Source organism: Labrus mixtus, chromosome 19, assembly GCF_963584025.1.
Source record: "Labrus mixtus chromosome 19, fLabMix1.1, whole genome shotgun sequence".
Taxonomy (NCBI): Eukaryota; Metazoa; Chordata; class Actinopteri; order Labriformes; family Labridae; genus Labrus; species Labrus mixtus.
In genome coordinates, this window is record NC_083630.1 from 6,404,367 (window position 1) to 6,430,331 (window position 25,965).

Genomic DNA, 25,965 nt, shown 5'->3' on the forward strand with positions numbered 1-25,965 from the left:
TTTTTGTTGCTCTTTCTTGCTCCATTCAGAGAGGAAGTTTTGTTCTAAACAGTGAAAATTATTTTATATTTATCAAGTCTGCCATCAAAAGAAACCCTGAAAAAGTGTCGCCTCCCCTCCTAGCTCAGGGTGTTTATTATGCAGCACACTTTGGAAAGCCTTTAACTCTTTTCATGCACTTTGAGAATCAGACAGTTTATCAGACTAATCTTTTCTGATTTAGTGGCAGCAAAGTAAACCCTGAGATGTAACTTTTGGTACAATGATATAAAACTGTGTGATGCTAGTCCTGGGTTTTTTTAATAGATTGATGAGAGAGTTGACATCAGTGAACCACCATCTGCAAATTCAGCAGTGATACAACACAAGAGAACAAATTGACAAATGAAATGCACATCCAGTGCACTCAGCCAATCACAGTGCAGGCAGAATATTAAGCTGGTGGAAGAAGACGAGCTTGTTGAAAAATTACAGCCCTATTGTCTCCTGATTTGCAAGCTGAGATGCAATCATGTCATCTAGTCAGCGCTGGCCTCTGCATGGCAAACAAGAAAGGTGAGCTATTTTTCACTGTGATGATGCTAATGAGGTTGCTAGCCTATCTGTGTGTGAGTGTGTGTGCATGACCAACAAGTACACCTTTATGCTCCATCCCTTATGAAGGTGATGCAGACTGTCAGTTTGTGTGTCTGTGTATCACGCAACCACATATTATCCTGAATTATTCTGCCATGTGAATATCACACTGATAAGGTCAAGCTAGATATTAGCACCGTCTTCCGCTCTCTGGTGTCTTTGTGTACGTGTGTATGTGTTTGATTGTGTATACACATGTGTGTAATGCATCACTCCACTGCCAGATTCACATTACAGAGCCAGACATTTACAATAGAGGTCATGGGCCTGCCCTGACATTAAACAAGAGAGATGACTCGCCAGACAACGTGTGCAGACTCGGAAACACATACACACAAACTTTTTGGGTTTCCTTCATTTCTCTCGCACACACAAACATTCACACACCTGTAACTCCTTCAAACTGCCCACAAACACTGGCGGTAAATTCACTTCGGCACAGCACAACCCACTTACAAAACATTTTTGTCACACACCTTGTTTTTATTTCTCTCCTCTGCGGTATTTCATTTTCATCACCACTTTTCCTCTAGTGCTTATCTCGCTCTTGTTTTTTTTAGCCCACTCTCTGGTATTTCAGGGAAGCTAAACCCAAACTAAAATACCAGGGAGCAGGATAAGTAGAGTCCAAGGTAAATGTCTGTTCAGCTCTAAATAACGGCAATGGATGGATAAAAGAAAAGATGAGGCCAGACAGCTGGACAGAGACAGATGTTCAGTGTGTTGGGAACATAATCTGTGCACACATGCACACAAAGAGATGCAAATGTCAATTTACTGAACAATGATCATGCTGATTTTTCCCTGACCTACACAGTTTTCACATTCTTTGTGACAAAGAAAAACCAACACTATGAACACTTTTCTGTTTTTATTACAAAGTGTTTGTGCATTGGTAACTATTTATGGGTGTGTTGAAGGATCACACCATCAACAGTGTTTGTCTGAGACTGTGGGTGGATCAGGAAACACGTGGAAAAAGTGGCAAAAATGCCCATAACTGATAACATCAAGAACCTTGTCATGCATACGTGTTATTTGACATTTGTAACTAGATGATATGAAACAATTCAACAGTCTTTTGTCCCTTTTCTATAAATGATGATCATAATGATCATGACATTTCTGAACAGGTAAATGCAGAAATCATCTGAAAAGCACATATTATTTAGTTTTTGGTTCACTCCCTTTAAAGGTGGCACATGTCAAAATAACTTTTCTTTGACATAGAAGCTCTGGATTATGTAGCCTCCTATCTCCTGGGCCCACAGTCCACAGGTTCATTCAGTCACTTTATGCTCCTGCAATTCAAACATCCAGAAGCAGTGGTTAGCGCCTTGCAGCCATTAATACCTTGGAATAATCACTATACTTTTTATTTTCCAACTCCTTAATTCAAGCTCTGCTATTGCAGAATTATTTCCAGAAAGCACAAACTTTTAAATAAATTCATTTTTGAAACAAGCAGGCATGTGTGTCTTATATATCTAACCACCATTCAATATTTAATTTAGATTGCCCTCTGCCCAACTTTACAGGGTAATTTTCAACTTAGCTGACACTTTACCTTGAGGTGACTGAACACTCTACTTGGCACTGTGTGAGTTTAGGTGTGACGATATTAATGTTTTAGTATTGCCTTGTGTGCACATTTTTTTTGTATGTGTGTGAATGTGTGTGTGTGTGTGTGTTGTGTGAGTATGTGTGTGTGTGTTGAGAGAGAGAGAGAGAGAGAGCGAGAGAGAGAGAGAGAGAGAGAGAGAGATTAGCTTACACACACCTGCTATTCTCATTAGTTCACACTGGGGCAATAACATGATGTATTTGCTAAAAGCTACACAGAAAAAAATCAGATTAAGATGATTGTGAAAAAAAAGTTTTAAATGATACAATATGAGGAGAACAAAACATTATGGAATGTATATAGAATAAGTTAGACAATGATGAGACGCCATTTCTTGAGTACTTCCTTTTGACTACACTGACCATTTCCAGGACAAGCATTCCCCCTGGAAGTCTGTGAGCACCAATGGTCAAAACCCACAATTCAGTTGACAAGGTATTTTCAAGAAGACTTTCTTCAGACCTGCAGGGAGAATGCTTTTTTTTACCATCAACTGTCAAAAGAACACAGATAGAGATTTTCTTGTCAAAAACACCAATCGCACATGTACAGGACAAAATCAGCAGAGAGATAAGATGTACCGCCTCGTCGTCAAGAGGCTCCAAAATCCACAACAACTGAAAGTTCCTTGCAGATTCTTCATATAGCCATACATCTGCTTTATCACATACACGCTAAGCACATCAAGTTCAACCTTTAAAAGCTGATTAAGTGAGATTTATAACAGTCATCCACTTTAAATAAGACTGGAAAAAGGAGAAGGAGGAATAATAAACAGACCTGAGCATTAGAATCACATGCAGTTTCGGCTCGTCGTGGGTTGTGATGTGACAGAGTACAGAACGTATTAACACTAAACATAAAGTAAAATGAAATATTTTACAGCAACAAGTTAAACGTCCATGGTTAACATCAGCGACTTAGTTGAATTCAAATGACAGCCATGTTTTTGTTCCCCCAGCCTTTAACAAGTTTGATCTCAGGTATCAGTTTGTTTTCTGACTGATATTCACTGAGCGACTTGTCGATGACACAGATGGCTGCAGTCTCTGCAGTGGTACAATTTTGTAAAAAAATAAAAATAAAAAAAGAAACTCTACATATCCACCCATCCTTGAAAAATGATCGACATGAAAGTAAAACCCATGATGGAAAGGGAGAGAAATTATAGCTCAACCTAGCTCAAGCAATTCTTGTTTGACAGCTCTGTGACAGCTAGAAGAAAGATGAAGACGAGTAGCTCAAATTGCCCCAAATAATTTGCTTTATGCGTTTTTGCTCAGACCATTTTTAAGATTTACCGCACTTTCCCCCCCCCCTTTTTACAAATATCTGTCGTCTAGACTCCACTGTTATGCTGCATTTACAATGTAAGCACTGCAACTGAACCCACTAGTACCCTCTTTTCCCTGAGATATTTAATCCTGACAGTATTAAATGCAACATGGCACAAACTGACACAAAGCTTACCCATTACAGTGATCTATCTTGACGTAAATATTAGGTCTGCATTTTACAGGATTCAGGCCTTGACACTGACAAATGGCATTTCAAGACTGCAAAATCAGTAAAGTGATTGAGGGAATTACACAAAAGGTACAAAATATGCACCGGGGAAAGCAAAACTGGAAAAGCATGAGTGCACATGTTACTTACTGCAGTGTGTCAGTGCCAACGCCCACAGAAACACACACACACACACACACACACACACACACACACACACACACACACACACACACACACACACACACACACACACACACACACACACACACACACACACACACACACACACACACACACACACACAAACACAGATCACAACACACACACACACACACACACACACACACACACACACACACACACACAGAGATCACAAAGAGGGGTAAGACAACACCAAAAACCTTGTCAGATGAGTCATTCAAGGGCTGTCCTGCATCTATCCCCAATTCTTTATGCTTCTCTCTCTCTCTCTCTCTTTTCCAAACTGTTTCTCCATATCCCTGTCATCATTCTACTAAGATTCTAAGATTGAGCCATGGTCAAAATGAGGCATCTGTCTGTCTTTCTGTCTGTCTGACAGTGCAACTTTTTTGTGTGATATTAAGAACCTCCGCACACACAAACACTGTAAGCCCAGACATAAATGCAAATTCGGATGCAAAGATACACAGGACTATCATCATCAGGGTAAGCACAGCCCGAGGAACCACTTCATGCCCCTGAGGTGCAAAGGGGGAGAAAGATTGATAGGGGGAGAGGGAGAGAGCTAGAATGAGTGAGACAGGCTGCTGTAAAAGACATTAAGGACAAGAGGGGAGCGTAAGGGGATTCTGTGTTTAGACTAAGAGCAAGAGGCAGAAAACAGTGTTGTTGCTGGATGGGTGCCGACATCTCCCAACCCATCATCAGTGTCGAGCCTTTGCTAGGAGTGAGATGAGGAGAGAAGGAGGAGAGAGAGAGAGAGAGAGAGGTGGAGCGATAGATGCATGATAGAGGAGTGTTTCTAAATCGAGTCAGCACCCTGAGGATGCATCAGAGTTATTTTGCCATTACTCGTTAAAAAATTAGACTGACTCCGCAGATCACAAGCAGGGGGTCTGTGATCAAAACAGGAGACTTTCCCAAGGTGGAGATAAATAATGAAGGAAATAAGAGACAGCCAAACACCTATTTTTGAGATAGGAGTATTTCTCTGAATAGTAAATAACTATTCTGGGGTTCTTGACAATAGCTACCATAAGCACTGTGTTGTCAATGAATCTGCTTGTCTGGCTTTATTCAACAGAGAGAGCTTTTGTGGACATTGTTGCTTCTTGAGGAATGCCCCACTCTGGGAGTTTCAAGCTCTGCTGTTTTACGTTCCTATTAAGATTTATTCTAACAGTCTGGTGATCAGACCAATGACCAGCCAGTCATAACCTTTTTCTCGACATCCAGCAGTAGTACTCCAGTTGCTGAGCTGTATCTATTTCAATGAATCTTTAAAAAAAAAAATTTATTAAAACATCTGTTTGGTCCTTCTCTATTCTGCTACACTATCGACAGTCCTTCCACTTTTCAAGGGCCTCACTGGAAAATGTAAGTGTTACTCGTGTCAAATATGTTTTGAAGAGGTTTTTCTCAGCAAACATGAAAAGTGAAATCTAATGAAAGTAAGAGGAGCTAAAACAGGTCATAGGGACAGTATTTGACCAGTGTTTCCGACACACACACAGAGACGATACTCGGGCATGCCAAGTGTTTTATTTTCGTAAGCGCACTTCCGCAGCAATATATTATGAGATGACTGGAACATGCAGGTGCTTTAATACTTTTAATCATGGCAAAATGTGATCACCTAGGACAAAAAAAAAATATGTTTTTGGATCAGCACTACAAGCAAATCAAACCTTACCTTGCCTTACATCTTTAAAAAAAAAAATCAAACCTCTGCTGAAGTTACTCTATCTTTAATAAATCTCTTTTCCTATTTAGGAAAGCAGATTTAGACTGTATCCAACTGATTTTTACCTCACATTTTGTTCTCCTGTTCTCCCATTTACAGGTTTATTTTAGCTCTCTGGTCATTACTTAGTCCCGCTGGATGCAATAACAAGCACTAAACGCTTGATTTCTTGCAAGCAGCTCAGCTGAAAGGTCAAGATCCCTCTCCTGCACATGAGATATACAACTCACTGACCTTAACGTCCGCAGGCCCACAGAAGACTGAGCCTTATTTAAAGATAGCAGGACATGCAAGACGTACAGCTACTTGACATCATTGTCTGCACTGGATGTTAATAGAATAGGTAATTAAAGACAAGATACATTTCTCTGAGTGTGAGGTCGATAGGGCTGACTTCATGTAAGACTGCACTGAGGTCAAGAGGAAAATCAAGTCTTGGTAACACCGCCTCATGAGGGTAGCTACATTGATAGCACCGGTCTACACATGTTACATGTATCTGCAAGCATTCCTTGTCTATACTCAGACTTAGCTAAATTCAAATTGGGAATACGGTTCTCAACCAAAATATGCATGAATCATTGCATATGAATAAACTTGAGAAACATATTTGATGAGACCTGGTCTCTTAAGAGCTGTACAGACGGCATTCAAACAAAAAATTAACTTTTTCTATTCTGCCTGAAATGTTATAAATAATACCTGTGCAAAGAACAACCTCTATGCAAATAATAAGACCACTAACTTGTAGTTAAAAATGCAATTTAATATTTTAAGATTGATTCAATACATATTAAGTTAAGATTGCAGACAATAAGCTTAAATTGATATTGGTATTTTTTAACTTGATTTCTGCCAGTGTTCAATTAAATCTGTAGATAGTGTTTGGTTCTGCTGTGTTGCTTTAAAGTATGAGCTAGAGGAGAGTAGAGGAGAGGTGAAGTGAAGTGCGGCATGGGAAGAAGGGAGGATATACAGTAATTCTGCTGGTGTGACATTTTCCCATAATCCCTCCCAAATGCCTCCAGTGTCAGGAGACAGAGCAGCAGAGAGGTGGTGGTGGGAGGAGGAGGAAGGACAGAAAGCAGCTACTTCTGTTGAGTGTGAAGCAGCTAAATAAAATTCATACAGTAACCTTTTTCTGCTACCCTATAGATTAGTTTCTAGTGCTGAGTAGGTGCCTGTGCATGTGTGTGTCTGCTCCAGTGAATGTGTGTGAAAGGTTTGATGGATGATAATCGAAGAAACATTAGTGGCAGTAATTTAGATAAAAACAATAACGCAATGAATTGATTAAAAGAACGTGACAGATTCATTACCGAGTGTGCATAATAGACTGTGTACACATAAAGACACACACATACAATAAGCAAATGTCCTCCATACACTGAAATAGTTAACACAGCAAAAACTTCTGTGTTCTGTTCGCTCACTACCTTACATCCAAACATAATCTTACTGTTAACATGAGTCATTACTTAGCAAAACTGATTTATTTGTTGTTTTTTTTCCATTCCTCCAAATGCTTAAATGTTAATGTGTTTAAGTGTCTGAGTGGTTCCCCTGAGGCAACTTAATTCACTTTTATCAGTCTGTCTGTCTCTCTTTGGTCTATCCTTCTATCTCCCTGGCCTCAGATTTTAAGAGGATGCTCACCGTAGCAGAGAAGAAGGCAGACACACGGGGTTGTTATCATCGCAAGGTCACACATACATACACACAGGCGCACAAACAGATAGGCCACCTCAGAAAAGGAAAATAACTACAATGGGCAATTTACCCAGAACAGGCAGGGATGATGGCCAGGGCACAGATGCACACACACACACACACACACACACAAACACACCCATACACAAACACACACACAGCTGTGCCTCAGGGCCAAGGTTCTGGCAATGCATCATTACCCTCCCTTGGAGGTAATTCCATATCCCAGCATGCATTTCTCATGTGGAGAGGAAATTACCCCTGGGCCGTGCTGAGAGCCAATAGAGTGTGTCCTCTCTCCTCTATCCGTCTCTCCCCCTTCCTGTTTTCTCTTTCTTTAAATCCCTCCCTCACCCTGTGACTGCCTTTCACACCCTTACTGTTTTCTCTCCCTTGGTCTCTCTCCCTGAGTCACCCTGTTACTAAACCATTCTTTTATCTTTCAGTCAATGCCATTTCTATTTTTTACCTTATTCCCCGTGCCTTTGTGTTGTGTAGAACACAGATTAATAACAAAGGACAAAAAAAGACCGACTGGCCTTCTGAATTTCTGTCCCCGCTCTCTCTACCTTTTGTCGAGCTGCTGTTAATCTTGAGGAAAAACATGCACGTTCCCCAAACACAGCTAACCCTCAACTAAATCTATGACAGTAACTGTCTTAGAATTAGAATGGGTTTTTACAGAAGAAAAACATGTTGCGACTAATGCTAGCTGTCTTTGATAATTTTAGTAATCTTTATTGGCACCAGCAGTCATTTTTATAGTCTTGTGACTTATATGAGGTTATTTATAAGTATGTTTGCAAAATGGTTGCCATCATGATACAGAATGAATGCAAGTAGTTATGTTCAGTTTGTAGTTTTTACTATGAGGCAGGGAGCAGAAGTTTTATTACAGTCAGAACTGGACAGAATCTGCCAATGCTGGATGTCTGATCTGAATGTGCTTTTGTACGCTGAAACCTTTAAACCCTGTGTATTGTTTCTTAAATTCAGTGAATACATATGTCTCTGTCCATGGTGCTGAAGCCTTTAACCTGGTGTAATATTCTCTCTCTGTCCATGGTGCTGAAGCCTTTAACCTGGTGTAATATTCTCTCCGTTCATTGTGCTGAAACACATTGTATTTTTGTATCGCTGTCCATGGTGCTGAAATCTGAATGCCCAGTACATTGTTGTGTCTCTGTCCATGGTGCTGAAGCCTTTAACCTGGTGTAATATTCTCTCTGTCCATGGTGCTGAAGCCTTTAACCTGGTGTAATATTCTCTCCGTTCATTGTGCTGAAACACATTGTAGTTTTGTATCGCTGTCCATGGTGCTGAAATCTGAACGCCCAGTGCATTATTGTGTCCATGGTGCTGAAGTGTTGAACCCAATGTAATACTGTGTCTGTCTGTTTAATGAAATGTATATGTTTTGTGGTTCTATTCATGATGGTGAATCATTAAAGCCAAGTGTTATATTTTTGTGATTTTTTTCTTGAGCACCAACATTTCATCCCCATGAATCTTTGTGTTTCTGTCCATGGTACTAAAGTATTCCACCCTGCTCCCTTCTGACTCCAAGACAGACAGACAGACAGACAGACACACACATATATTATATGTGTTATTATTATACACTAGATAACATTTCACTTTTTTCTTGTCTCTTGGATAAGTTAATTTAGCTACTCTTAAGACGATTTAGGGAAAAAGGGGAAGCTGATTGACTATGTTCATGCAGTGAACATATTCCTATAAGCGTTGCCAAATTCTTGTTAATATCAGCAAGAACACGACTTAAAATGGAGAGAACTCCTCCAACGAAGTACACAAAAGCAAATCTTGTTTAACTTTACACAACACGTCCCATAGGGCACCTTGTGCTAAACTGGAAACTGTTATGGGAGTATTGTATCAACTACAGTGAGTACCAAATCTCCCATCTGTTTATCATCCTATGGTCTAAAACCTACCACACAGGTTCACATACACATGATGCCAGGGACTCAATTTCCATTTAAAGCAGGTATCCTGCCAGTGAGTCATACATAAACCATATGTTTTCATGACAGAGCAATTGCACTTACACAAACAGACAATGGATAAAAGAAGGGAATAGAAGCGCTCTTTAACTCTCTTATATGCAAGTGAACATTAATAAACACTGACACCAGTGTCCAACTGACAACAAGAGTAATAACTGCACAACAAGTCTCGCTCTCTTTCTGTTTGCTTAACACGCACATGCTCATACACACATACAATAAGATGTCATGGTCTCTTAGACTGTGACACATTGGGATTGCATTGTATATAAAAAACACATTAACAAACACATCCGATGTCAGAGTCTCCCTGTCTATGAACGCCCTGAACTTACAAACACCCCATTCTCCCACACACACCTCATATGTGCACAGGGTCACCGCTGACCACTGCACATTTTCATAAATAGAGCGAGGTGTTCAGGCTCTGAGCCAGTTTACAATGTCAGTGAATAGCGAGCAGTGACAATGACATGTCACTCCACATCACATCATATCAGGCTCCTGTAAATAGCAATTCCTTGTCAGCAGCTCTACTGTATGTTGTACACAGTAAAATGGGGCGATGTACAGTTTATTTCACCTTTACAACGTATGTTTGACATCTTTTGTGGCAGTGATTTGGCTTCAACCCCTGAATGAATTTCATACAATTATAACAAGATCATTTTAAAGCCCCGGTGATGAGTTTTGAACTGCTTTTGAGACAAACTGAAATTAATAGTGATTCCTTTTAATGATCTACAAAACCAAACCAAATCATCAGCAAGATTTTACTTAAATGCCTGTAACCTCTGCCACTGAGTAAGCGTCAGACAAAATGCAGGATGACCTTTTTTTGTCATGAAACTGTACCTACACATGCACAGGACAAGAACAGCAAAGAGATAAGAGGAATTGCTTTGTCCACGGGGCCAAAACTAGCACAAATCGAAAGTTCTTCACAGAAGATTTAACATCATCAAACACAAGAACCACTAACTCCACTCTGCTGGGTGAAAACATCCTGGTTTTTGATGTAAATGAGCAATGTTTGATTTAAGTGAGACGAGTCTGATTTCTCTTATCTTGAAGTGCTGTGTCTACGTTACAGACTGATTGAGTGTTTGAGGAGATAAGTCAAGCACACCTCCACAGATGAAAACAATACTCCAGTCCTGTATTTGACAATCGTTCTACTTTTCCCCCTCCTTTTTCCTGTCTTTCCCTATTTTTTACCACAATAGGAATTCTCCACACTCACTGCCAGTCTACACTTGTGATGTTTTATTTCCACATTGCACTATCTACCTAACCTCCCAAGCTTTGTAACCTGGCCCCTAACATCTTGGTCCCTAACTCCCTGAGCTAATGTTCATTTCTCTATCCTCCCTGTCCTTGCTCACGAACCCAAACTCAAATGTCTTTCATTGTTCCCTCCCTCCTTTCTTATTCCATCTTCAGCCCCTCAAGGTATACCCTCCCTTATTCCCCAAACAAATGTCTCTCTTTGCTTCTTCACTCACTTAAGATTATTCCAATCCTTTTAACACGTTCTTTCTCTTTTCCTTTATTAATGTTTTTTGACTTCCCTTACACACTCTCTAGTTTTATTAGTTCTGTAGGACTGTGTTTAATATTTTATTTTTTTATTTTATGCCATGCATTGTTTTTACAACTTAAGGAGGAGTCACCTACAACATGCTCTGCTTCTCCTCCCATCTCCATCTATCTATCATCCTCCATCTTCCCCCTTTCTACTAATTTCTCCCTCCTTCCTTCATTTCCCCCCTTCTTCCGCTGTGTTTATTTGCATCCTTCCTTCAAGCATCTACAGCACTCCCTCTCTTCCTCGTCTCCTTCCGACACTTTCATCCGTTAGCAGTTATTGAGTTTTCTCTTTGTGTCGCTGTCCTCACCTTTGCTCTATTGCACTCACTCTTCTGCTACTTCTGCAACAACAATGGCCTCTTAATGTGTTACTAGCTCAGCCTTACACACAGACACATCCACCAGCACATAATACAGGAACATACACAGTCGAGTATCAAATATGCTGATTCATTAAAAAGTGTAACATTCTTCTCAGAGACACACGCTGCACTGTTACTTAAACTTTGACGCACACACACATGCACACACACATAACCTCTGCCCTCACTCAGAGTGTTCCTTGTTTCTAATTGCTGCTAACTCATTTAGCACTTCATGTTAGCTCAGCTAGATCCAATTAAAGCAAGAGAGAGAGTCAAGTCTGAGTAGGAGGCCATTTAACCTAATGACAAGGAGACATGCTCCATTTAAATGAAGTGGCTTGTAGCTTACAGATTTAAAAAAAATTATATTGAAAGAATTGAAAGACATTATAATTCACGGTTTAAAAACCAGACCATTATAAACAAAGTGAGTTAAATCAGTATATTAAGAGTTTTTTTAAGAAAACAACAAGAATGTTCTCACCACACAAAGGAAACGTTTTCATATCTGATGAGTTACAGTTTTATTTTCCTTTAATGTGTTTTTGAAGGAGGTCCACTATTTTGACTAATGCTAATAATTTATTATCATTGTAATCATTATTACTATTTTTATTGTTAAAAGAAACCAAAGAGATTCATTACATTAAAGATACAAGTAATGGTATTATTAATGCTTACATTCAGCTGCAAAAATATTTTCTGTCATTTTTTCAACCGTTAATACGGTTCAGTAAAAGTAAATCTCTTAATGGTCAATCATTCCAATTTAAAATTATATAAACTATCAATCCTTTATTTTGCTCTACATTGATTGCACATATTTAAAGTTTAAAGTTTCTGTAAATATAGAACACAAATACCATGGTCTGAAACATTTTAAATAGTTATTTTTGTGCCTTTATTGTAGATATACTACAGTGAATAGAGGGAAATACTACAGGGAGGGAGAGAGAGAGTTTGAAAGGAGCCAAAGGTCAGATTCAATCCGGGCCGCCCACTTGGAGGACTACAGCCTCCGTACATGGGGCACGAAAACCAACCACTACGCTGCCGGCGCCCAGCTGTAAAACTAATTGAAACTGTTAACTGAACGAAAGCATGATCCAGATGTGATAGAAGGGAGTTTTAATGTTGAGTAAGATTAAGTATTTCAGTCACTTTTAGGTGTATGTGTAATTTTATCCTGGTTGTAAGAGAACAATGGATTCCTATTTACTGGGAAGCCATATTTGGGACTTGGATAAAAAACTCATTACTGCAATTTCATTTCAAGGCTTTATGTACTTTGGCTTCCTGTGGTTCGAACAGACTTGGAGTGAATGTCTAGCTTAAATTAATAAAAATAAAAACATGCTGAGCTCTTCAACAGCACCAGACTGCAGCGAGTAAAGTCTAATTTTTAGAACGGTCATAAAAAAACTTTGTAACTTTTAATTAAATAAGGTTTTATTGAACTCTGCAGGGTGCAGTGAACACACAAAAGAACTCGCTGAATATTGGATCCCTGAACAAAATGGCTGCATTTATCTAATAGTGGTTCAGTGAGGTTTATTGTCTTAAATAAGGTGTGAGAGGAGGAAAAACAAGATGTCTTTTTGACTCTGTGGATATGCAGTTATATGAGTCTTAAAGCATTAAGGGAGGCACAGCGACCTCTTATGTGTACTTGTGATAGAAAGTTAGAGTGCTAATGACTCCAATGGGCCAATAATAAACACTTTCTTGCAAGTACAGAAAAGATAATAGTTTGTAAATCTGAGTGTGTTTGTAAATTAAATTAAGTTCCTATAGCAGCGTATATATGGTCTGCAGAGCTTCTGTTTTTAAAGTAAACAAAGTAATAAGAAAGTATGGACATGTAGCCTTCTGTGTCTGTCGCTGTTCACTTGTAAAACATGAAAATACTTAAATCTGCATCCATTGATTTTCATGTCTAAATGAATACAAATGACTTGCTGAAAGTATTTTCATTTTTTTAAATCTGCTTCCATCACCAAAGATGAAGAAATATGTTGAAGAGTTTTTCGGAAAACATTTCAGTTGGATGTGATGTGAATGTTGAAAGCCATTTTGATTTTGATCCATGATTTAATAAACTGAAAAACAAGTTGATGAGACTACATTGACTTCATATGCAATTAAAAATAATAGAGATTTGCAATTCTGCATTTTGACTTAATAGATGCAACTAACTGGCAATAAATGTTTATTAATGACAGAAAACAAAAATGATCTATAAATATATAGATCTTAAGAATTAACCCATGGTGCCATTTCAAATACCAGACTGTCTGATAGTCGTAGTTTTTCATGTTTTCACAACTCATAGCCCTATTATTATTCAGTCTCAGTAGGCAAACATGCACTATATGTCTGTGTAACATTGCAGAGTATGAGACGGTTCTTTATCTGGGTGACCTGTGCTCACCTTTTGCCTCTTCTCTCAACAGTGTCTCTTTGTTAAACTTTATTTCTACCTTCTGTTGCATCTCTTGAAGTTGTTGTTGTTGTTGTGTGACTTATGTGCCTTTGGAACAAATCTTGCTGGTACATATTCTCCTAAAAAAAATAAAACATAAACTACTTCTTCCGCTCTTTGTGAATTCAGACAGATTTTCTGTGTGTACACACAACAAACTGCGGCAGTACAAACCACAAAGGCTTCCTCAACTTCTTAAGAATATTAAAATTGAATTTTTTTTTTGCTTTTAACAAAACGAAAGGGCAAATGTCCTTCCATGAGTCATCATTAAGGTGTATGTTTTACACACCCAATAAATGAATAAAGAAAATACACATTTTTAGAATTAATTTTCATTCACAAAATTAAATCCAGCCTTCTCGTGTTTCTTCTTGAGTAGACATCAGAGACAATTTGTGTTTGTGTGTAACAAAAGAAAGTCTTAAGCTAGTCCTTGAGATAACATTAATAATAAAATGCCATAACCTCATTATAAACTTCACAATACTGAAGAGTCTTAAGATTGTTCATTCAAAAGGCTGCGCACAAGTCATCTGCTCTTTTTTTATTGCTTTTCTCTGTCATTGTTCTTAATCATTCTCTCCCATCCTCTCGCTCTTATTCTGTCATCCCTTTAAATGTCTCTCTCACCCATTCTCTCTGGCTAACTTTCTCCGGCTCCCTCTCATGTGATTGACAGCTGCTGCTGAGACTTGATCCACTCGCGTCTCAGGCCCTTTTACTCTGTAATTAAAGGAATTATACATCAAGAGTTCTGTGAAATATATATAAATAAAGAGGGGAGAGACATCCTTGCTTAATTGTGGCAACAAGAGGATGGAAGTGATCACAGCCCAGTGGGATTCTTTCAACGCAGCATGACACTGAAGGAGGTGAAATAAAGCTTCTAAAGAAACCAGTGCGTAAAGAAGAGAAACAAGGTCTTTCATGAGCTTTTTTTTACATCTATGTTGTTGTTTTTTTTAATTGTGTCTGATGAAGGGGGCTCAGACCAATATATGTAGAGCTGCAAGATCATCTGCCAGCATACACAGTGGACATTTATTTATTACTGTAGCAAGCACACATTCCTATTGCTTTTCAGAGTCTAGATGACGATAAAGCGATTGTTGTTGACATGTACTTCTGGGAGTAATTTAAGGTCACATATCTTGCAAAATGCACTTAACCATGGTTTTCTACAACTACACATTCTGTCTACAAATCCACCAATTATGAGTCCATCCTCTTCGTCTTTACCTGCTCCACTTTTCAGAAAATATGTGCTCAAACAGGAAATGCTCCTTTTCATGACATCACAAAGGGCAGTAACCCCTCCCCCAGGTGAGTGACACTCCCACAGCTAGGTGTTTGTTCTTCCCTCTGAGTCTGCCTTCTCACCGTAAACAATAGGACATGGAGCAAGAAAGTCCAAGCCACCCAAGACCTTCCAGAGAGGGGCGTAGTCAGACACAGCTCATTTGCATTTAAAGCTATAGACACAGAAACAGCTTGTTCTGAGCAGGGCTGAAATAGAGGGGTTTATAGACATACTGAAATACAGGATCAGAGTGATTGTTGGCAAGCAGCTTCAGAGACATGTTTTGGGGACCTCTGAGACTTATTTGGTTAAAAAGGAGTAAAATATGTGACCTGTATAACCCTTCTCAAAGCACTATAAATTACTAAAGTTATTAAAGTCAATAAAGCCTTTTGTGATTGTATTCATCCTTATACCTGTAACAACATGCACACACTAATAACACTCTTTGCATATTTTTTGATTTACGATTCTTATGGTGATTGTTTACAGATGTTACTGTTGAAGACAAATGAGGGTTCCCAACAGCCCCTGTTGGTGAATATACATTGCAAAACGTTGAGGATGTTTGCAAAATATTTACTGGGAGCTTGTTTGTATTTTTTCAAGATGTTTTTTTTTAGCATCTATGTGATTCAAATCGACGTAAAAGATAAGTGATAAACTGGTAGTTGTATGTGTCTGATGTGGTGACTGATTAGCATTTGCAATCAAATCATTTAGTCTCGCTAAATCTCAGCTTTCAAAATGCCATCAATCATCTCATGGTTTATAACGTTACACATTAGCTGTCCAGTGTGTGCCGACAAACACACACACCTGCACATGCAAACGCAAAACACACCCCCCACACTACTTCCATCTTACCTGGGGTCTTTTTGAATGGAGTCAATGGAAGGGGAACGCTGCAGGCTGCCTTCTGGTGGCAGGGCAGGTCCAGACTTGCTGTAGGGCGATTCCACCACCGAGGGACAGTACTGCAGGGTGCGGTAGGGGTCCGCCACATAGGGGTCTGAGCCGTACAAGTCTCCGCCTCCACCGCTTGTGTAACCTGGTCCCACTGTAGCATAGTTGTTATTCCCGCCACGGCTGTAGTTTCCTGTGGCAGTACCATGACTGCCTGTGCGCTGCAAAGGGGCGGAGTCGACACCAGGGGAGGAGGGAGCTATGGTGGGAAAGTAGGGACAGAGGACATAACTTAGGACCTGGTCATGTACACGCTGGGTCAGGTCTACAGGTCAGAGGAGGGAGAGGAGGGCAAGGGAGGATAAGACAAAAGGAAAGGGGATAGGAAGAGGACAGGATGTAAAAACAGAAATGATGGAGGTAGAAAAGTCAGACACAGAGATGAACAGGTTGTCGGGAGAAGACGACCATGTTTCCATATGGACGGATAAATATCAGCCACATGCCCAGATTAAACAAGGACCAATGTTCAACAGAAGGAAAGGTTTGAAGAGAGAAAAGAGGAAACATTAAAAAAAAGAAGCAGACAAATCTTTCAGATCATTTAAATAACTTCTTAAATGAACCTGTAAGAAAAAATACCCTGAAAATATATTACAGAATTAACTTCTCTTATGTATATATTGACACGTCTCGTTTTATTGACAATGTTAACTAGTCCACTCTTGTTGAAACATATCATTTGATTTCTTTCACTATAACCAATGATACGATAATACACCTCAGCTATCTTTACAAGAAATTGACCTCAATTAACAGAAATACTTGAGACCAAAACAGAAAAAGTATTATTCCCATGTGAAGAACAGCAGTCCAGGAAAAAACCCACTCTCGAAGTTTCACAACACTGAGGGATTGTAAACAGTTTACTTTGTCACTCAATGCCTCATTAGCAGCTCATTCCCATGCAATGAAAAATGGAAAGTTTGCAGGTAAGGGAATTTGCAGGTAGCTAGAGGACAATTTCAGAAACTTTTTCTGCACGATCAGATATCTGCATGGTGAGCTATAGGGGACTACAGAAATACATTTAAAAAGAAAATAATGATAATAAGTAAAAAACTTGATTGAAATGAAAATTGAATAGATTCACAAAGGGATGTTAGCAGCCTGCAGGGACACAGGAGCTGACACATTTTCTCCCGGTTGCGTTAGACTAGCAGATTGGTGATATATATTAAGGTGCTAATGTGAGTCTAGGGGCCTCGTTTCTCTGGCTGTAAAAACACTGAGACAGACGGTGTGGGGTGGATCCATCTCATATGTCATTAGGACCAAGGTATGTGCACACAGAAAGCCAAACATGCAAAAAAAACAACACAATAAACGTGTTCTTTCAGGGGTCTGCAATAAATCACAGAGCCTTGAAATCAATATGAGGCCTTGTGGCAGACTGTGGCTATAACACAGGCCTATACATGCCTCCTCTCACAGAGAGAATTAGCTTAACGGTGCCTGGGTGGAAAAATGAACGCAAACTAAAACACACATTTTACATTTACACAAGGGCACGGACACTTGCATTCTTAGGCACATTTACACATCATATGAGCCCGATCAGACATAAACACTAAATGATAAAAGGAATGGAGGTTATAAGAATGAAAGTGTGTGTGTGCTCAGGTTGACTAGCTCATCATTATGTGACCAACAAACTTTGCTCTTTAGTGCTGTCTTGAGTGGTGGCATTTACTTGACCTTCACAACCCTCTTATCTCTCTGCTTTTTTATCTGTCTCACCACTCAAATACACACACACACAAACACACCTGCATACACACATGTATAAAAATGAGTGATCTGTCCCACCTATTTGAAACATTTTGCATAAAACAACCAATCCTGAAAAATCACTCTCCAAAGTTCTTATTTAAATTCTTCCCACCAAGTGTGCTAAACTCCATTAGTCGGCCCACCAGAGGCACAGGGAACCTTTTGGATGATGTAACCACATTAGCATATTTTTATTTCCGAACTCTAAAAAATCAGGTTAACAAATATCCTTTGCCAGCCAGACAGGGAAAATTTCAACTTTCAGACTCTGCCACGTAAAGCCCAAGAGGCTAAAGGCTGTGTGTGCTCCTCTACTGATGCCCCAAATTTGACAAAGATCCAAAGAATTAAGCAGCGAAGGAGAAACAGTGAGAGAGCCTGGGAAAAAAAAAGAAATATTACTGAGAGGGAGGAAACAAGAGGCGAAGGAGTTAGCAACAGTACAGCCTGTTAGAATAGAGGGTATAGGAGGGTAATGAAGCGGAGTTACTCCCATCAGAAGCAAATCCCAGTCTTTTCTCTGCTCTTTGAGTGCTGTCTGTGGTTTTTCTGTCTTTCTGAACATCTCATTAGTAGCAAGTGCTTAAGGCTTACACCACCAGTGTCAGTGTGTGCTCACCGAGAAACTTGACACCCAAATAGGACAAACCCCAGAGCAAAAGGGGTGTGGAGGAGAAAAGGAAGGCAAACACACTCATAAAAAACACCTGTCAAGTTAGTGTACTAGCCTCAGATGGGGTCACAGAATAGGGATTTCCTTGGGTACAAGTTGAAAAAGTAACGGGAAAGAGAGCAACAAAGATGGAGAGGGATTGCTAAGAATATAAAGACAGAGAAATCCCCAACAATGTGTAGCCAAATTTCTCATTCAACCCTGTTCTTTTGTTTTCACATTCTGTTACAGCTTCCTCATGCCTTTTTTATGTATTCCACTTTCATCCTCCCTCTATCTTTGTATCTGCTCTCTCTCTCTATCTCTCTCTCTTCTTCTTCTCCTCTACCTTAAGTAAATGGAGTGCTGCTCAATTTATCATTTGTCCAGGTAATGGTGTGTTCTGACTGATGACTTGACCTTTGGGGCCATTATTGGCTCGCTAAAAGTCATTGTGTGGGTGTCTGTTTTCAATACATGTGTGTCAGAGTGTGTGTGTTCTTGTATTCCTGTCTTACGGAGAACCAGAATTGGATTTTCTACTTTTTGAGTTTTGACTTATTATTATTTTTAAACGCAGCCATTTCCTGGTTCATTAACTCCTTTCGAGTATCTTTCTTCTATTTTGCACGAGTCTGAGTTTAACTGTAAATGCTAAGTTAAGCAGAGGTTACCTTTTAGCTTACTCCACACCACAACTCGAAAAAGAAGCCTACTTTATTTTCTTAAACAATCCAAAAATAATTTAACTATGATGCTTTGTAAAAAGTAAAAATGGACGCTTTGTCAGGTCTGTTCTATGCAGTAAAGGAAACAACTCTTAAAGGGCTTGTTTGTAGAATGGAGGTCATCTTTTCTGAGCTGATATCGATAATGGGGAAATGCTTTTTGACTGATTAATAAATCTAGTAATATCAGCGCATATCTGTGATAAAAATTAGCCGATACCGATAGTCACTGGCCGATTAATCGGTAGGGCTCTGAAATAAAACCTTATTAGATTTCATTACACAGCATCAAGTTGATTAACTAAAAATGACATTTTTAATCTAGAAGAGATCGTTAGCTGCACTTGCAGATCTGTGTATAGAAACATATAAGGCTCCGTCAGATTACAGCCGATAAGTGCAGGGACGTCATTACGGGGGATTCCATTCTGCCTGCTTTTGCTTTTCAAAAGGAAAAGAGGATTTTCTGGCACAAACAGCCATACTACTATAAATATAAACTTCAACAAACAGAACACACTTCTCACACCAAAGTTTAGCCCCCAAATAAAGATGTTACATTTCTGTGTAGGATCTTAAAATCAATGTTAGGTTTGGAATAATCGAATAACATCAAAATCAAAAGTTTGTCTCAAGTACAGTAAGAGAAAAGTGCATTTGAACGAGTGTCAGAGGGTTGGACTTTCTTTGATAAAGACCAGCATTGTGCTGTTTCATGAAATATTAAACGAATGGTGACTATTCCTTTTGTGTACCTGCAAAAACACACAGATACATAAACAGCCACACATGCACGCTCCACTAATACCTCCGGCAGCATGAAATTGTGTTTGAGAGGAAATAAAAGGGCGGGTGTGTCTTTGTATTCCCCGGCTTTGCCTAGAGTAAACAAATCGCGGCTGTGCTCCTGCTGGCAGATTAGCGACAGGAAAGGAAACTCTATTAGTCATTTGACACTGTGATACCTCTGCAATTAGCTGGCCGGCTGAGGGGATGGCTAGCTTAGAGCGGGGCTGAATTTTTTTCTTTGGGCTGCTGAGATGAGAGAGCTCTCGTTGAATGTACAAGAGATTGAGGAGAAAAAAGCAGAGGAGGGAGGGAGGGAGGGAGAGCAAAGAAAACTAGGAGATCAAACCAATCTGCAGAGCTTTCCGTGTCCATTCTCCCTTCTTGTTCTTTCATCTCTGCCTCCATTTCTCTCTATCCTACTCTGTCTCTGTCACTGTCTTTTTCTCCATCACTCCCCTGCCCTTTTCTCTCCTTTACTTATTTATTTCCCCCTCTAAATGTGTCCCTTTCTGTCTATACCTCCATCCATCTTTCTTTTCTGAAACCTTCCCTTTAATTCCCTGACCTCAGTCTTTGCTCTAGTACACTCTGGCTCTGCCTCCGTTTTTTTTTATTGTCATCCCCTCTCCATCACCCATCCATTTCATGTTTTTCTCTCCCTTTCTTCCCTAACACCCTTCTGTCTCACTATCTCTCCCCCTCTATTGTGGTTGTAGTAGACTATGTGATCAGAGCTGAGGACATGTCCTTTTCTCTCGACACGCTTCAGCGCTCAGCACGATTACACAAAACTCCCTCAGTACAGTCTCTATTGCTGTCACAAACACACAATCGCATAGACAAGCGCAAGCATACAAACAAGGATTTCTAAATATGCAAGTGATTGACACCAACTACATATGTACCTGTATCGCTTTCTGATACTTTAAGGTCACACAAAACACTCTGCCTTGCTTATAGTAGATGTTGAAGAGGCAAACACACACACACACACACACACACTACTTGGATGTGCAGAAGCGTAAGGATTACTTTCTCCCTCTGTTTATCCCTAGGAGAGCCTCCTGGCCAACATGCAGCTCTTGATGTTCTTGAGCTTGAAGCGCTGGACGACACACATGCAGTTACACAAACACATAGTGTATACACACACACACACACACACACACACACACACACACACACACACACACACACACACACACACACACACACACACACACACACACACACACACACACAGATGCCCTCCTTTGCACTGTCACTAACAACTATACAGAGTTGTACAGTGTGGGAGCTGTATGACACTTGTCTCTATGAGTCGAGGTGCCATGTCTTTCTCCAAGCGTGCCACTTAGATACAGCATGGGCTTCTGGCCAATGGCTGCTGCTAAATGTTTCGAGCTGTGAAAGGACAGTATGGAAATTCATAAAATGATGAGTTCCTCTTACTCCTACTTAAGGGTCCACCATAAATACACAGCATACAGACACAGCAAGTGGAATATTCATGCATGGAGAAAAAAAATATTTCATAAACATTGTAGTTTAAAGGCTGGCAACTTGCTTGTAACTTGCTCTGAAACTATCTGTAAAAACTATTTTGAGAACATTACTATAATACTTTGGAGATCAATGTGTTTTACTTTCATATTTCCCTCTTTCTCTTAAATATAGTTTCTCTTGATATATTGACATATATCAATCTCTTGATTGATATATGTCTAAATGCTTTTTGTCTGGTATGAAACTTGAAATCGCCTTGTTAATAATACGGGTTACACAAGTTGCCTTGCACTAGATTAGCATAATATTTCTTCACAGAATATGCATCATGATGCTATTTGTGGCTCATTGGGACAACACAAAGCTTCACAGTTATGGAAAAACATAAAGGCTCAGTTCTTAGCGCTGTTGCCTCACAGCAAGGATTCAAATCTGACAGCTGCTGCCATTCTGTTATAGCTCGCATGGCATCCCGTGTGTCTAAGTGGGTCTCCTCCAGGTGCTCAGTTTCCCACTGACAGCCAAACAAACATACAGGTTAGGTAGACTGTACACTCTTTAGCACCCATGTGCAGTGTGAATTTCTTCTTCTGCATGTACTCTGCCTCTTGCACACTGTGTGCTGGAAAAAGCTCCGCTGTGAACCTGATAATGATATGTTGGTATGAAATGGATGGTTAGATATCAAGCTTAACTTCAACAAGACTCACTCACAAAGCCCATGTAAGTTTGACTCAGTCTATATTTAGTCTTGATGGTTAATAAGTATTATGAGAAAGGTGGCTAAAATGTGCTTTTGAAACCTTTCTCAGAGGAATTGCTTATTAAAGATCAGGTACATGTTATACATGTAAGATAAGAACAATAGGTAGACAAAGGGGAAAACAAAAGTAATGCATACAATGACTTGAGAATCAATGAATGAATGAAATGTGTTTTAAACAGCAGATATGAATGTTCCTTATTCATTTGATGTAGACCATCAACCCTGCATTTGAGCTGACTTCAAATTCATCGGTGTGATCTGAGGACAAAAACAAACAAAGTGAATGTTTCTTTCTACAGTTATGAGTTCATTACTGCTGATAAGACAGAGGCTATGCTAATCATGTAAACTGAGACTGCATGAGACAAAAGTTGAATGTGTTTACGTGTCAGTGTTTCCAGCTAAGTGTTTGCAGTGTCTCAACAGTGGCCATTGGTGTGTGACTGTGTACGTGTGTATATGAGAAGGTGTTGCTGGGTGCCTAGCACCAACTTGACAAAATTTCTGCATTTATGAAGTGCCATATGTTTTCGCAAGGGAAAGAATTTGTGCTGATCTGTAGAGTGAGTCAGATGCTTTGAGCTGGTAATTAAAGCTTTTTGAGGCTTCAGCAAAAAATACTGAACAAGTTTGAGCCATAGAATGAATCACCTGGATTAAATTTATACATTACATTGTTGACTGTTAAGTAAACTAGGACAGTAGTTACAGTTAAGTTCATCGCTTGGAGAACACCCTGTCAAAAAATAAAACAACATTAACAAACTAATCAAATTCCCTTTTCTATTCTCCTTCTGTCCATCCTTAGACTTCTTACTTCCTTTTCATGTTTGTTCTCATGTTTAACAGTCACATTGATCCCAACAAAACATGAGACACTGTCTTCTAAAAGAGAACTGGCAGTCATAAACTGAGCATTTAACCATGAGTGAGTATTTTCTCATTGTATAAACCCCGTTGTTCAAATGACTGTGGGTTCATTGAAAGACCAGCAGGATCAGGGGCCAAGCCGAAATTGATCTTGGCCATAAAAAACTAAGTCTAACCTGGACAGACAAAGCCTGTTGAGTGACACACTGAAGTGAGCGGGGAAATGTTTCAGCTGAAGAGTCTGACATGCTGCAGGGCTGAAGTTTCTTCAACTGAGGTTTAAAGGGCACTAATTGATATCAAGTTAAGGTCTCCATGGTCGGGCCAATTACCAACGATGAAAAGGTCTGCATTTATCTTAAGTATGTAAAACTTGTTTCTAGGAATCACCTCTATAACGTCACATGGACAACTGCTGCGCTGCATTATATCAAAATATACCGTTTCATTGTGTGACACCTTAGGTAAGCATTCAATGTGTTGTGGAACATGTCATTAGCTAATGTATTTAAAAAGCCATAAATATGAAGCTTTTTTCATCATTAGTAGCCAAAGCGCACACATTCAAAGTGACCATAGTTAGTATTATAAACCACATTTAGAAACCAGAGGATGTGTGCTAGATAAAGTGAGCTTTTCCCTTTCTCTTCTTCCTTTTAAAGGGAATGTCACTTTTTCTTTTAAAGAGATTCTGTGAACTTTTCCTGCCTCCTGGTCTGAAGACGCGGAGGTAACTGCAAACTGTCTCAAGTCCTCTTCCATTTTATCCTCGTCCTGTCTCTCTTGGGCTTGTTTTTTTTTTTTCCCTCCTCTCTCTCATCTCTCTCCTCTATTACTCTCTTTGTACTGTCCCCCGCATTAGGATGTCAGATCTCATTACAGAGGGAAGACAGCAGATTTAAAGGGGGAGAACAGATTGGTGTAATGGTTTGATGCAAAGACTTCATCCTATTTATTTCTCTGCACAATTAAACAGGCAAAAGGGACAAAGAACATGCTATACTTCAATAAATATTTACCTTAAAAAAAGCTAACTTTTGTATACACTTCAGAATGTTTTACCTAAAGTAAACTTGCGGACGTCCAGCATGAGGTTTGTTAATTTAAGTTTCTGGAGTGGAAGCAGAATAAAACGGTCCAGAGAGCTGTCTGGTTTCTGGGTGATAAGGCTTAAGCAGTTAACAAAACTACAGGATTGGCCAGCCCAGTATTTCTGTAGTGACAGATAGGTGTTGTTGAGTGTATGTCAAGTGAGAAAAATGCTAATTCCAAAATGTCCCATACCGTTCTGTATCATTTACTTATTTGGCTCTTCTAATGGCTGTAAAAATACAACCTTTATACATTTTTATTTTGCTCAGTGATTCATGATTACAAAGGAGTATATGTCTGTCTTTGCAAAGATACTGCAGAGGGAGCGATGTTTAACTACATAACACCCCTTATCAACAGCAATAGTTCAACCTGCCTACTAGATGCACCTGACAAATAGCCATGGCAGTAAATGTACCCATTCTTACTGTCACCACCTGAGCTATGTGCAGGTCTGATGATAGGCTATTAAAGAGAAAAAGTACCACATCCATTCAGAGAGGCTGTTATTCCCAGTGGTCAGAGTCATTAATACAGGCCAAGGTGGCTTTCATGAAATAAGGAAGGAAGGGAAAAAAAAGTAAGAGCAAAGGATGAAGTAGAGGAAGAGAAGCAAGGAAGGCAAGTAGGAAGGTGAAAGAAAAAAGTGACATGGAAGGCATGAAAGACTAAAAGTTAAAGGAATAGTTCCCTTTACCTTTTAAATGGCATTGTATGAGGTACTTCCATGCATCACTCTACACTGCTCATTTAAAATAAAAGGCATTTCATCGTTGCTTTCAAAAACTGTTTAAAACTTGCAGACCTGTTGAACAGCTGATCATTAAGCTGCAGGTGGAGGATCAAAATATAAATATGTGTTTTGTTGCAAAATATTGCTCAAACAAAGCAAAGTAAGCCTGCCACATATAGCACACACCTACCCGGACATTGGTACAAGTGGTAAACTTGGCCCTGTCTGCTGTGATGTAAAGCACTAGCTTCTATGCCAGCACCCCGAGCGGTTTCTCAATAAAGGGGCAATGATGACCGGCATCTGCTGTGGCTTACTTTTTTAACAGGTTCCTCATATAACCACACTTAACAAAAGGTGAACCATTCCTTTAAAGTAAAAGATTTCCCTGATCTGATTTAATGTAAACAATGATAGATGAGATTTAAGATTTATGAGAAAACATAAAAGAAAGAGTGGTTAGAAATATTGATATACAAAAATTTACATCTGGAAGCAGAAGACGGAAAAAGAGGGAGAGACTGATGTCAAAAAGTAGGAGAGAGAGTAAGAGAGAAAGGAGAGCATAGTGACAGACTGCAGGCTGTTTTTAAAAAAACACACAATGTCTTCTTGGAAAAACCAAACAAACAAATGTGTAAACTACATCCTGAGGCTTTTTCTTGCTGCGATGCTTCTTTGAGCCAGAATTCATGTGAGAGACGCTATGACCGTGCAGGAATAATCGCTTGAAATAGGCCACATTAACCTGCAGTCCTCTGGGGCGCTGGCCTGGTTTAATCCAAGAAAGAAATACTGCATGAAACTGCCTACACACATGCACAGTGCTAACACACACACACACACACACATACAAACACACACACACATTCTGCTACAATAATATTGCTTGAGTA

The 25,965-nt window shown here is 39.5% G+C and overlaps 1 protein-coding gene across 3 annotated transcripts in view; it reads right to left on the reverse strand.

Annotated features, from left to right (window-relative positions):
• Positions 1 to 25,965, reverse strand: part of ctnnd2a (catenin (cadherin-associated protein), delta 2a) — a 239,975-nt gene that overhangs the window by 80,093 nt on the left and 133,917 nt on the right. For 2 of the 3 annotated variants that reach the window (XM_061063955.1, XM_061063953.1), the window contains exon 12: positions 16,062 to 16,425. In XM_061063955.1, the coding sequence (XP_060919938.1) occupies positions 16,062 to 16,425 (364 nt within the window). The remainder of the gene's footprint in view (positions 1 to 16,061; positions 16,426 to 25,965) is intronic. The other variant, XM_061063954.1, reaches the window with a different exon arrangement.